The following is a 14,056-nucleotide window of genomic DNA, read 5'->3' on the forward strand; positions in this document are numbered from 1 at the left end:
TGAGGATGAGATGCTCGGGGCTGCTGCAGCCATCTTGCAAACATGAGGATAGACTTTGTAGACTTGTCAGAGATGGCAGGGAGAAAAGAAGGAAATACTTCATGTTTTTGGTGGTATAACAGCTGAAAAAATAATTGTGAAATCATTTATATCTGGATTTCTTGTAAAGTTAGACCATAGATGTGTTATGTCATTATTTGTTGGGTGTTATCATTTGCAGCCACAAGCATTCCTGATTGATATTGAAAATCTAAGTGGTACAGCATTTAATTCCTCAATCAAAAGATGCACACAAGGGTAAGAACATCAGTTCCTTTATTATTATTATTATTTACTGTTTTTATTTTCCTCTAAAGAACAGCACAATTCAAATAACAACAATACACACTTCCCACCCATATACACAATAAACTATCCTGCCTGCCAGGCTGTCTAGCCTTTGCTTGGTTCCTGGTGGAGCTGTCTGGAGATAGCCCCCTCTATAACAATCCCAACGAGGACATAGTAGGCACAAGAAAGGGGGGAGTTTAGCCAGAAGATAAACTGAGGGGTTTCCAAAGTCCTCAGGGATTGCCGGCTTTGGAACGTGCTGTGGATGCCTGGTGGAGGGCAGAAGGCACTGTTTGTTTTCGTGTGGCTGTTGGATAAATCCCACTGGGGGATGTAAGACCGGTTGATCACCCTTTGTAGGCCAGGCTACAGAAACACAATAGGGTGAGCTCACGGGCTCCATCAACCAACCAGGGGGCAGGCACGGACATTGGGAGCCCAGAGTAGGAATCTGAGTAATGTGAGGTCCCCAGAGAAAAGCAACCAACACTTGCATTAGGTGCAAGGTAAGTTACAATGTGAAATGTTATGTCCCCTTTTATACACTTTGCAACTGTTGAATGTACTGCCCTTTTTTTTTTTTTTTTTTTTTTTTTAAATCAAGATTGGAAAAGTAAAGAAAGAAAAACTCCCAGCATTTTGGACTAACGCAACCAAGCATGACTTGCCAATTGCGTCCTCTAGTGCAAAAACCTAGTACTACGCTATCTAGGGACTGGGCAGATTACCAGGACCCCCAACATTTTAGTCACACTAAATAATCTATGAGTTCAGCTAAAGCAGTGTATATTGTACCCTGGAATCAGAGAAGCCCTGGGGGCTGGGGGGTAACAAGGATGCGCCAAGACTGGGGTCTCAAGTACAGGTGACTTCCTGGCTGTCTTGGGGAAGCTCGTTGTTGAAGCTGCTCTCTCCAAATGGTGAATAAGGGGGGACCTGGGGAGCCTCGATGATCAGCAGGCCCTCTGGGGAGAGTGAGGCAAATACTGTTGCCGGATCCACCTCTGCAGGGAGCCTAGGGGAAGCACAAGATTTTATCTATTACTCATTATTTATTTATTGTTATTCATTTATTCAGTTATTATTCTACTACAGCCCAGGCACTCTTTGATTCCCTGGAAAGAAAACATTTTTTATAAGAGTTTAGGCTTTGGGGACCTGCAGTGCTGTGTTTGAATCCTGGCCCTGCCCCTTTCTAGTTCTGTGTGTGATCTTGGACAGTCACTCAGGTACTCTGAGCTTGTTTCCTCTTCTGCAGAACGGATATCATTATGTTACACTTGTACCATATCTGAAGCTTTGGAGACTCTTCGCAAAGGACCTGAACATGCTCTGCCAATGGTAAAGCGCTGCTCTCACAGCAACTCGCAAGGGAGCCGTGGCCCCGTGTCAGACCCTAGGTGGAGGTCTCCACCTAGCGCCCACGACTCACCAGCTGTTGGCCGAAATGGCCACCCCTACCATCCCTGTATAGAGCATAAGTAAAGCGTGACTCACAGCAGGTGACACATTCCCATTTGCCATGTGGATTGGTGGCATTAATAGGGGTCAGGCTGGCTACATGGCTAGACTTCAGATACCGATGAGCCGACTTGGGGCACACATTCAGTATTTTGCAGTAGTTGATAATCGTTTTGTTTCCCCAGTTCTGAAGCTATTTTTATGATTTTTGGATTATTCTGTGTGAATGAGGCTGTCTGGGACAACAAACTATTGGAGTCATGAGAAGATGTAATGCCTTCTTTGGGACGCCATTATTAATACAAATAACAAAACCTAGGACCTCTGAGCACTTTCCGTGTGCCAGGCACTCCGCCTGAATCCTCTCAGTCAGCTGTTAACGTTAATCCCACCAGGCGAGTTCTAGTCCTATCCCTAATTTACAGATGGGGAGGCCGAGATCAGAGAGGTGAAAGGGTCTGCCCAAGGTCACGCAGTTGATGAGCGCCAGATGGGAACGGAATTGGAGTCCTGGTGTCTGAACACAGAGTGTGGACTGTGCTGCTCTACTGCCTCTTTGGCACCAGACTTTTGAAAAAAAGGGCCGTGGGTATAAGGGGGGGGGAGGGCAAGAAGCTTCAATCACCACTGAGCTTTCCTGGCTCTGCCCATTATAAAAGCAAAGTTACAATCGTGAAGAAAGAACCAAGTGAGGTAAGCGCATTCCTGGTCATGGGCAGGACCCTTCCTGGAGGGGCTGGGGGGTGTTTTGCTGTGAACAGCAAACTGAACCTGCATTCCCATGAATCTCCTCTCCCCAGGAGACGCCTGCCAGTTCAGAGCGACGGACATTAACAAGGGGCCTGCTGGGAAGGAGGGGAGAGACAGGGGGAGCTTGGGCAGCAGCCAAGTCAAGCATCTGAAGAAGAGACAAGGCCAAGGGTTTGGGCCTCCCCCTGGCTGTTGGGGGTGGGCCAACTCTTGCTAATGCCGATTCTTCCTCATTGTGTGACCTTGAGCTAGGGATCTTGCCTCCCTGAACCTATTTCCGTATAGGAAAAGGGGGTAATAAAAGTACCTGTCTCTTAGGGTGATGTGAGAATTAACGCGTCTGGCACACAGGAAGTGCTTGACAGGTGTTAGCGTCTACGTTGTCATTGTGGTCACGGGCCCTACCAGTACACACCCTGACAGCTGTGAATACTCAAGCACAGATTGCAGCCTCATTGGACCACAGACTGGCAGAGCCCCAGAGAATCTTCGTGATTGTCCCGGACAATGCTCTCACTTTACCCATGGGGGCGCTGAGGCCCCGTGGTGGGAATGGGCTTGGTCGAGGTCTCTGACCAGGTGACCTGGTTTGGAGGTTTTAATGAGGTTAGTTCCCAGGGACTGAGCCCTGAGTCTATGCCCCACACATTGTCTGGTTCCCCGTCATGACCTGTCCTGAGAAAATGTGGGAACATAAGCGGCTTTAGGAGGAGCCAGGACGCCTAACACCCGGGGGTGATGAACATTCTTAGCAACAGGCAGCTGGACGCTGACCAACCAGAATGGATGGGTTCATGCCATGGTGACGCAGGAGGGTCCTGGAGATACTGTAGTTACTGGGACATGGGGAGCTTTGGGAGGTCCCAGGACAGGGTCAGGATGGCTGGTTGGCTAAAGAGGGCACTTGGGGGGCTCAGGGCAATGGCTAGTCCAATATTGTAACAAGCAGCCCAATCCAGCTGAATAGCAGCCCTGCCCGGAGCCGCTTGAGACATTTCTATCAGGTCAAGTGACTTCCAGCAAACTGTTTTCCCTGAGGCCTCACAGATGGTGAAATCCATGAAAATGGCCATCTTTGTAAGATGATGAATCCGCGGACTTCTCCCTGGCTCTGTCCCTTTCACCACTTTGCCCTGCCTGTGACTCCATCCGGCGACCTTCTTTGAGCCTCTTGAAAGCAACATCAGCTCCCCCTCTCTCCTCTCTCCCATTCTTCCCCCTCTTAGCAATGTTTGATCTGTCAAGCTGGCCCACGCAGGGGAGGTGTGAGTCTTGGGGGTGGCAGGCGAGCCAGTGAAGGGAAACGCAAAGAAAAACACTTTGGCGTTTGCCTTATTGGGAAGTGTCCACCGCTTCCGAGAACCGGGAGGCACCAGGCGGGTCAGGAACGGGCACGTGGGGAGAGATACAGGACTGAGCCTTGGAATCCAGCTAATGCCATCTCTCCCGACATGGGTGGGCTACGAGGGCCTGGGCTGGTGTGGAATCAAGATGCAATAACAACAACGCTAACAGCAATAACAAGTCGCCGCTTAGGAGGAACTGCTGGGTGTAGATCACTGCGCCACGATCTCATTTTATATATTTTCAGTCAGTGAGTCCTTGAGGCCAGGATAGCCATTTGTCCTTCTCACTGACCAGGAAAGGGTGTTCTTTGCTCTAAGAGTGAGCACTAAACTCAGAACTCAGGGAGCTATTTGGGGCTGTCCTAACTGTAAGGACCTTGGGTGTGTCCTTTGACCTGTGCGAGACTCAGTTTCCCCATAATACAGGGAGGGTAATGTCTCTTCTTCCCCCTGCACTGCTTTGCTGCCAGCAAAGGCAGAATGCAACCATGACTGGACAAAGACTATGGGGCTGGAAGTACACATAGTGGGGTGACACTGATGAGAAGAGGCGTGTCCCTGAAGCCTTAGTACCTTACTGTCCCTTCTTCCTACAGGAATGGCCAGTAGGGCCTCAGGGTGGCTTTGCCTCATTGGGTCCGCCTGGTGGTCTTCCCCCACTCGCACGAGCCCTTTGCTGTGACATATTTTCCCCCTTCAAAGTGAGGGTTCATGTCCCTGCCCTGGGGGCATCCCACAGCAGAGACCCTCAAGAGAGTATAGACCCCAGGCCCTGACTGGTTAGCTTAGCAGTAGAGCATTGGCCTGGCGTGTGGAAGTCCCGGGTTCAATTCCCGGCCAGGGCACACGGGAGAAGCGCCCATCTGTTTCTCCACCCTTCTCCCTCTCCTTCCTCTCTGTCTCTTCCCCTCCCACAGCCAAGACTCCATTGGTGCAAAGTTGGTCCGGGCGCTGAGGACGGCTCCTTGGCCTCCACCTCAGGCACTATAATGGTTCTGGTTGCAGCCAAGCAACCAGATGGGCAGAGCATCGCCCCCTAGTGGGCATGCCCGGTGGATCCTGGTTGGGCCCATGCAGGAGTCTGTCTGCTTCTCCCTGCTTCTCACGTCAGGGGCGGGGGTTGGGAAAGAGGGTACAGATCCCAGATCTCAGGTCCCAGGCACCTTGCTCACCCTCCATTCTCACACAGAACCCCCCCACTGCCAAGCTACTTACTGGATTTTCTTTGTGAAGTTCTTGGAAACGATGCCTCCCTCTTGCTGCTTCTCTTCATGTTTGCCTGAAGGGAGGGGAAAGCCACAGGTCAGTATCTAAGTCCCTGGGGAGGACTCAGGCTTGTGTCCTAGTCCTCCACGGCTTCATTGCACCGCTCCAGGTGTCTGAGCCTCAGGTCCCTCACCTGAACCCACTTCCCAGGCTGCTGAGAAGATGAAATTAGACAATGGACAGGGCAGGAGGCCTTGACCACAGTTTGTGACAATTGTGTGTTCGTCTTAGAAAATGACAGAACTGGGCCACATGGTGCATGTTGCGTTGTGTCTTCTAAGTCTTGCACTTGACACCGATCAGTCCCCTAACCGGCGGCCAGAACCCTGAGGCTGCGTCCCAGAATGATGGTAATGAAGCAGGAGGGCTAGTTTGCCGCCCGGCTGTCTTTCACAGCTCATAGAGCCCTTATCCCACGCGAGGATGGGTGTCTTTCTCCCTTGGTTACCGATGTTAACTGAGGCCGGCAGGTGCATGGCAGCCCCAGCCTCTGAGCCAGCTTTCTCTGAGTCCGAGCCAAGTGCTGGGGTCGGAGGCCTCTCTGCCTGTCCCAGCTTCCAGCTAGTTCTCTGAGTCACAGCACCTGTACCACCTGGAAATGCTTCCAGCTGCTAACCGCCCAGACTCTCCACAGGGGGCCTACGTAAGAAATGACGTTAGGCACCATGGATGTGGAATTCCACCTGCCCCACAGGGTGCAGGGGAGAGTCTCTCCTCTTTTCTTTCCTGAGGAAGGAAAAAGATGAAATTACAGGAGGCCTGGGCCTAAACCAGCTATGACCTTGCAATTTATATAACAAATTTGGAACCTCATGGCCTTTCTGCATTCTTATTTTTATAAATGGAGAGAGTGCCTCTAATTTCTCTTTAAACAAAAATTAGTGCCCAGCGGAGCCATTCACCTCCTCATTCCTGGGTCACATTCCAGGGCTATGAACCCTTCTGAGGGGTGTGGGAATCTAGACTGTAAATAACCTGTAGGATATAGTGTTTTTTCTACAGTCTAGATTTTGAAAAACTGACAAATTTATAGGTGATTATATTATTCATTGCTTAAAAAAATATATATATATATATATATTTTTGTTTAAGTGAGAGGAGGGGAGATAGTGAGACAGACTCCCACATGTGCCCTGATCAGGATTCACCAGACAACCCCGTCTGGGGCTGATGCTTGGACCAGCTGAGCTATCCTCAGTGCCCAGAGCCAATGCTTGAACCAACCGAGCCACTGGCTAGGAGAGGGGAAGAGAGAGAGAAGGGGGAGAAGGAGGGGAGGAGAAGCAGATGGTCACTTCTCCTGTGTGCCCCGATCAGGGATCAAACCTGAGACTTCCACACGCCGGGCCAACGCCCTATTCACTGAGCCAACTGGCCGGGGCCATTAATGGCTTTTTAAAAATTATTATTCATTACCCCTTTCTTAATGTATTTTTCCTGATTATAAGATAATGCATGCATATGTTAGAAAACAGAGAAAATGAAGGGAAAAAATCATTTGAAACAACCCATAATCCCATTGCCCTGAGAAAAACCAGACATTTTTTTAATATATTTCAGACTTTTCTTTCTGCAACTTAGAAATGTCTAAATCAGGCGTCCCCAAACTACGGCCCGCGGGCCGCATGCAGCCCCCGGAGGCCATTTATCCGGCCCCCCACCGCACTTCCGGAAGGGCCACCTCTTTCATTGGTGGTCAGTGAGAGGAGCACTGTATGTGGCGGCCCTCCAACGGTCTGAGGGACAGTGAACTGGCCCTCTGTGTAAAAAGTTTGGGGACCTCTGGGTATAGATGTGTATCATAGTTTATCAAATGGGATCATAGTGTGCATTACACTTAAAACCTGCTTTTATGTCTCGCTAACACATTATAATTATTTTTTGGTATTATGGCAAATATTCTCCAACATGGCTTTTAATGGCTGCATTGTGAATACAGTCACTGCGAAGATATATAAGGTCATGCAGCCTGTTCCTAGCTTTTGGGCACTGAGACAGTTCCTGAGATTGGCAAAAATCTCACTGCACTGAACATTCTTGTAGCTAGATCTTCCCACCCAGCCTGATGACATCTTTAGGATAAGCTCCAAGTTCTAGAATGTCTAGGGTTTGATCTGTGCTGCTACATCACCCCTAGGAAAGGCTACAGCCATTTATTTCTTCCACCAGCTGGGCAGAAAGGGGTACCTTTATCGGAATTTGAAAATGGAACGTTGAGCTAACGAGAACATGCTATTCCGTGAATGTGCTGATGCTTTGAGAGTCTGTTCTGACTGCCAAGTCCGTGACCAGCAACTGCCCAGCTCCGACACGGGCCTGTGGCCAGAGGAGCTCTGTCTGTTCTCTGGTAGCACCCTCCTCAAAGCCTGTGCCTCTGGAGGCCTGTTCTCCTTGGGGACAGGCCAGAGCCTCTGACTCAGCCCTTTGCACACTTGGTATCCTGGGGATAATGAAGGAGGAGGAAGAGGTGGAAGAGGAGGAGAAGAAGAGCAAACTCATATAGCCCTCTGTTGGTGTCAGCCACAGTTCTAAGCACCTTACCTATATCACTTCTTTTAATTCTCCCAACAACCTTAGAGAAGCAGGTACTTTTCTCGCTACTGTTTCTTAGCTAGAGAACAGTTCAGAGAGGTTAAGTGATGCACCCGAGGTCACCCAGCTTGGAAGAGCCAGAGCAAAGGTTCAAAGATGGGTATGTGGGTTGGGACTTGAGTCCCTGCTGTGACATAGGCTGGCATGGTTCTGCTGCTCCCGGAGCTTCAGTTTCCTGTTCTTTAAAATGGGGATGCCAATGATGTTTTAATTATTGGGTTACTGTGAGGAGCTCATGAGGGTGAGTCACAGAATCACTTTGTTAAGTTGTAAAAATACTGTGTGATGGTGAACGCTTGCAGTTTATTTTGATGTTTGGGGACAGGGCTGCTCCTCACAGGCGCACCCTCCCGGTCTGTGCTGGAGTTAAGGAGGACAGGCCCTCTGAGCGAGGTCCACTCCATGGTTTCTACATGGCGGGGCCTGGACCAGGTTGATTTGGTTGAAAGAAGGTGTTGGAAGGAGTTGTATCTTGGAAGCATAATTTGCATATTATGTGAATGTCTATTTATTAGGGGCAGTTTAAGGATGATGAATGATTTTTAATTTCTTATTTTGCTTTCCCGTTTATATTTTCTACATGACAGTATTTGACTTTTGTAAATAGAGAAAAGTAATTATTATGATTAAAGAAAAGAAAAAAGAACTCATCTGAAGGCTGGGAAGCCACAGGCCCTGGTAGCCACCATTTTCTCCACAGGCTCAGAGAAATGCAGGCATCGGCCCCTCGGGGATGCCACCAGCCCGCTAATGAGAGAAGACCCTGTTGCCAGGGGAGACAGAGTCTCAGGGGCTTTCCAGTCCCTTCCTTGGCCAGGGCCTGGCCCAGTGGCCCATGAAGGGAACACTTCTTGGCCGTGGCTGCAGGGTGAGGTAGGCGTGTGTGTGAGGCATGATGGGAATCTTCTAGTTTAGTGCTGTCCAAACACTGGGCTGGAATTGGACGCTCATACGTGGTCAGATAACACGGGGCCATCTCTCAGAGACTCATAAGCTACGTGAGCACACGCAAGGCTCTGGTGAGCCCCACAGCAAGGAGACCTGGTTATACTCTGGTTTCCTCTGGCACCTTCTAGAATTCTGGATGCCCTCCTCCGCTAGTGACGTCTTAAAGCACACAGTGTGGACAGTACTGAGCTAGTCCACCTTCTCACAAGACCAGTAGAAAGCCGAGGGTAGGAGCTGGTAGGTAGGCTTTGCCCAGGGCCACACTGCCAGAAGCAGACCCAGCCGTCCTGACTGGGCACTAAGTAGGCCTGGTTTTGAATTTCAGACATTGCCATGGAGAAGCAGGTGATCTTAAGTGAGCTTCTTTCTCTGGGCCTCAGTTCCCTCATCTGTAAAATGGGTGTAATGAGCCTACCCATATTTCTTTAGAAGTCCCTGTGAGGAACCAGGGAGCCAGCCTATGGGGGTAATTCGCACAGTGCCCGCCCCGCAGTGCTGTGCTAGGGGAAGAATAGGCCTGTCTTTATGCGATGCAGGATTGGAGGCTGTCTTGAGCTTCTGACTTCCCTTTAAAGCTGCTATTTAAATGGAGACTGTGATATTGATCTGATTTTTTTAAACTTTTATGAGAGTCTCTGTATGTACTGTCAGGGGGTCTGGATTCGGGCAAGCTGAGGTTGCTAAGTGTACACCTGTCAGAACTTTACAGCCTAAAAAGGCTTTGTCTATCTCTGCCTTATTTAAGTTCCTCAGTGACCTCATTTTACAGATGTGCAAACTGAGGCTCCATAACTCATTCAAAGCCTCTTGGTTAGTAAGGTACTTGAGTGGGGTTCCAGCATGGAGCATTCAGAAACCACCTGTTAAGAAGCACCTTCAGGCCTGGCCAGGTGGCTCAGCTGATTAGAGCATCGTCCCAATATGTCCAGGTTGCCGGTTCGATCCCCAGTCAGGGCTCATACAGGTATCAACTAATGAATGCATAAGGGAGTGGAACAACAAATCAATGTTTCTCTGTCTCTTGCCCTTCCTTCTCTCTCTCTTAAAAAAAAGGAAAGTGCACCTAGAAACAAAGATAGAGGTGGAACAAAGCTCCCCAGGCTGGATAGATGTCTCCTGGAAGGGCCACAGGGCATGGAGACCCTCCTAGCTGGGATGGAAAACTCTGGAACACCAATTAAAACAAAGACGTAGAGTGGCAATGATCACCCTGTTTAGAGAGCGCCAGGCAGGCATCACCATTAGCTCCATTTTACAGAGACTCTGCATTTACATATTGTCCACATAGACTTCATCTTCCCCACAGCCTTACAGAATAGGTATTGCTGTGATCCCCATTCCGCAGATGAGGAAACTGAGGCTCAGAGCGGTGAAAAGACTTTCTTGTCCATACCCATCCAGAGAGTCAACACTGGAGTCAGGATTCAAATCCAGGTCTCAAAGACCATCTACCATTTATGATTTATCAGGACTTACCCTATGGCCAGCATTTTAACAACGTCAACTTCAATAACAATACTGACCCACCATGTTTCGGGCACCACACAGACACAGACACACTGCACTCATCACCTCATTAATACAATAAGCCTGATGCCATGTAGCCCTTTGAACCCTAATTTCCAGGTTGGGATACAAAGCAGAGAAAAGTTAACTAATTTGCACATCCTGCTGGTTAATGGTGGGGCCAGTTCCCCAGCCAACTCTGAGAGCCCTGGCTGACCCACCTCCATCAGCACGTGGCCCCTGCCTGTCTCCTGACCCACCACACCCGCCAGAACCTCTGATGTTTACAATTCTGATCTGCCAGGCTTTGAAACTCCCCCTGCATGCAGCCCTGCCCTGCCGGGCTTCTCACGGCCCAGCCTGTTTGCAATGGTTTTTATTGATTTTTGGCCGGCCGAGCCTGCTGGGGAACATGCTCTTTTTAATAGAGCTTTAATTGGAAGGGAAGCAACAGAAAGCTTCTCTATAGAGGAGCTGAGATTCCAGCCTCCTCTCTTCTTTAGCCCGGAGCATTCCCTCTACCCGGCTGGGACCTGGTGGTGACAAGGGCCTTGTGCCTGGAATCGTGGGCAGGCCCAGACTCTTTCTGCTGCTGACTCACACCGTGACCTTGGGCGAATCTTGCCTGGGTCTCAGCCTCAGCTGCAAAATGGCACTAGACACCTCTGCTTTACAGGGCTGAGTGAGGGTTCTTTGGGAGCAGGACTATGATGAGTTTTAGCCGGTCCTTTGCCCCTAGTAGGTGCTTAAATTACCAATTTAATGGGTGTCTGGGAATGGGTCAGCCTCCCATTCCCAGACACTCAGGGTTTGATTCTCCTGTGGCCTTTGGACAGTTAATTTAGTCTCTCTGTGCCTCAGTTTCCACCATGTCCTCTGGTTGTATTAACTGAGATGCTACAGATAAAGCACTTGATACCTAGCAGGCAGTAAGTCAAGGTCACCGATTAGTATCACTAAAATGTCCACTAAGCCTCAGTTTCCTTATCTGGGACAGGGAAGCATTTCCCTGGAAACCTGAGCTGGTTATTAACACAGTCAGCACTTGGCATCAAACGCACCCTGCTAGACTCTGTTGTGATGATGGGGTGCAAGGAACCCCATGTCTTCTGTGCCTTTTTATTCTATATCTTTCACTTCTTTCTATGACATTTTCTGTCAAACTGTCCGACGTGGTTTCGATTTTCCTGCCTGTGGGCGAGTGGATACAGCGCCTCAAGGCCCTCCGCAGCTGGGGGAGGCTAAGATTTCTCCCCGGAGCCAGGAGAGGAGAGTCTTTCCTCAAGATAACTCCTGTGGGCTGCATTCCTGAACCCTGAAGTCACCTGTGACATGCCGTCACAGCTTCCCCTTTAAGGATCAGTCCTCTATTCCCAGGGCTGAGGCCTACAAGCCACCTCACCCCCAACCCCGGCTTTCTCTCTCCCTCTGATCCCCACTCACCGGACACCTCCACATATCTGTCCTTGGTCTTCACCATCAGCTCCTCTGGCTTGAAGCTGTGCACGTTAACACACACTTTCCAGGGCTCTCCAGGGAAGGGTGGCGGGCTCCTGCCGTCAACAGGGACCCCAAACCTGGATGTGGGGATGGGCACCCGGGGCATGGTGCCAGCCCTCAGGGACCCTGGCCAGGCCGAAGAGAGTCGAGGCAGGGTCCAGTCCGGCCAAGCTGCAGTCAAGTCGTCGGGGAAGGGGTCCATGCCGAAGCCATCATCCAGCAGGCGGGAGGAGAGGGGTGAGTCTCGGAAGGGGTCTCGGCGCAGGCGGCTTGGGTAGTGGCAGGGGAAGGGCATCTGACCGTCGGCCATGGCGGATGCTGAGCTGGAGAACAAACGGAGGCTCAGAGAGAGGGAGCCACCTGCCCAAGGTCACACAGCGCGGTGATGTGGGTGGGCTAGCCTTCCACGCTTATTCTTCAGCCTCAGAAATTGCTGAACCATCCACTGCCAAGGGCGGAGGCACACACCAGGCTGGGGTCCCAGCCCCCAAAGGCGACCCCTGGCTGGTCCGGCAGAATCGCAGAGAGCCCCTCTGCACACCGCCTCACCAGAGATCCGCCAGACTCTGTCCTCCCAGGCCGCCTAGGCTCGCAGCCAGAGCCGCTATGGTCTAGAGTGGAGCCAGGAGCTTAATAAACCCTGGGACGCCGGCCTAGAAACTTCTCCGGGCTTCTGGGCTGAGAGCCTTTTATCTACTGCTGCTGGGGGCTGGAGGCGGGTTTTGCAAGCGCCTCCTGTCTGTCACAGGAGTATTCGGAGGTGATGAACTAGCCCCGGAGAATCCGTGGAGGTACCAGCGGGGCTCCCACGGGGCTGGCTGGGAGGGGCCTTCGCGTCCAGTTCAGCAAGCTCTTGGAACAGTCTCCGCCCCCAGCCGGGCAAGGCCCCGCCCTACCCTCCCGCCCCCAAAGCGGGGCACTTAGACCTGGCTATTAATAACCCTCTGCCTGGCTGAAGGCTCAGGTCACCCTCTGCAAATACTTTCCCCAGAGCTTGCTGCATCCTGCCTCCCCGCTGAGGACCTGCAAAAGGGGATGAGAGGTCAGGAAGCCCAGTGACCTTGGGTTGCAATCTGCCCCTGCAAACTGTCAGAGTTTGCCTTCAGTGTCTGCTGAAGGCAGTCCCATGGTTCCCGGGCATCTTTGAGCCCTCAGTTTTTCCATCTGTAAAATGGACCTAATAGTGTGAGGAATGCACGAGGCTATCCTCCTCACGCACTCAGCAGACTGATATTCCTGTATTGTCAGTGGTGAATTCTCATACAACTCTCACTGTACCCATTCCTGTTCTAAGTGCTCCACAAATAACTCATTTGCTTCATTCTCACTGACAGTCCCTCCTGTGACCTAAGGGTACTAACCTTATCCCCCTTTCCAGATGAGAAAACAGTTGTAGGACATGTTAATTAATGGTAACTTCTATCCTTATGATTGTGAACAGTGCTACTTGTCAACAGGTGCGGTACCCAGGCAGGGGGGCCGGGCTGAACCATGAAGCCCAGAAAGGGCCTGTTCTCTCAGCTTCCCTGCCTCTCCCACGTGGCTTGGAGAATGACTTCACAAATCATCCTTGTACAGGAAGGCTCCTTAAGCTTGGTTCCAGTCTTTGATGGGTCCTCAACAGGTGGGCAATCTGAGGCATGCCATTCTCCTCTCAGCCCTTCCTTCCCCATGGGGTGGGGTGGGGTGGGGGTGCTAAGGAATTCAATGAGTCATTGGCTGAGAAATCAGTTTGATGCTAAGCAGTGCCTGCATGAGGCAGTTTGCTAAAAATAATATGGAGAATAAAAACAATCACCATCTTTTCAAGCCTTCTGTGCACCTGCCACTGCGGTGAGCAACTGAACACCTTATCTCACGAGGCCCTCACAACAACAAGGCAGTGTACCACCACCCCCGTTCTGCAGGTGAGGAAACAGAGGCGCAGAGTTTGGCCCGTGCACGCAGCTATGGGGCGGCAGGGCCTGGGAGAGGACCCCGGTTGTTCTGTGTCTCTGATCCTGCTGAGCTGACTGACTCAGACCCCCACCTGCCTCGCCCTCCAACCAAGAGGGAGACTGAGCCCGCCCACGCCCCTCCACCACATTTGAGTGACTGAGTCTGCACTTGACTTGGGGTGAGATCATCAGGCTAGAAGCTTCAGGCTGACGTCACAGCTGGGCACAGAAGCCTGGGCTCGCTCTGTAATGACTTCTGGGGCGAGGCTGGCTGGGTTGAGAGCCAGGATGGCAAGGTTTACTGCATGAGGCAGAGGGGACCTGGGCTGGGCTGGAGGGAGGACTCTGTGTGGGCAGCCAGGGCCCACGGGGCTTGTGTGTGGAGTTGAGTGGGTGCTGAGTTTATGTTGGAACTGTGTT

At 51.0% G+C, this 14,056-nt stretch overlaps 1 protein-coding gene across 1 annotated transcript; it reads right to left on the bottom strand.

The window, feature by feature from the left end:
• Positions 1-298: 298 nt before the first annotated feature.
• On the bottom strand, positions 299-12,506 carry HSPB8 (heat shock protein family B (small) member 8). The gene is made up of 3 exons (XM_066260465.1): positions 11,643-12,506; positions 5,103-5,166; positions 299-1,345 (listed from the first exon to the last, which is right to left on the bottom strand). Exons 1-3 carry the CDS (start codon positions 12,007-12,009, stop codon positions 1,186-1,188), a joined length of 591 nt encoding a protein of 196 aa, XP_066116562.1. The 5' UTR covers positions 12,010-12,506; the 3' UTR covers positions 299-1,185.
• Positions 12,507-14,056: the final 1,550 nt, after the last annotated feature.

The sequence above is a fragment of the Saccopteryx bilineata genome, chromosome 2, assembly GCF_036850765.1.
Source record: "Saccopteryx bilineata isolate mSacBil1 chromosome 2, mSacBil1_pri_phased_curated, whole genome shotgun sequence".
Taxonomy (NCBI): Eukaryota; Metazoa; Chordata; class Mammalia; order Chiroptera; family Emballonuridae; genus Saccopteryx; species Saccopteryx bilineata.

Excerpts from the sequence above, each read along its gene's own strand:
- HSPB8 (XM_066260465.1), bottom strand. The coding sequence starts at position 12,009 with ATGGCCGACGGTCAGATGCCCTTCCCCTGCCACTACCCAAGCCGCCTG. Across the intron at positions 5,167-11,642 it reads CAGATATGTGGAGGTGTCCG|GCAAACATGAAGAGAAGCAG; the intron begins GTGAGTGGGGAT and ends CCCTCCCTTCAG. Across the intron at positions 1,346-5,102 it reads AACTTCACAAAGAAAATCCA|GCTCCCTGCAGAGGTGGATC; the intron begins GTAAGTAGCTTG and ends TGCTTCCCCTAG.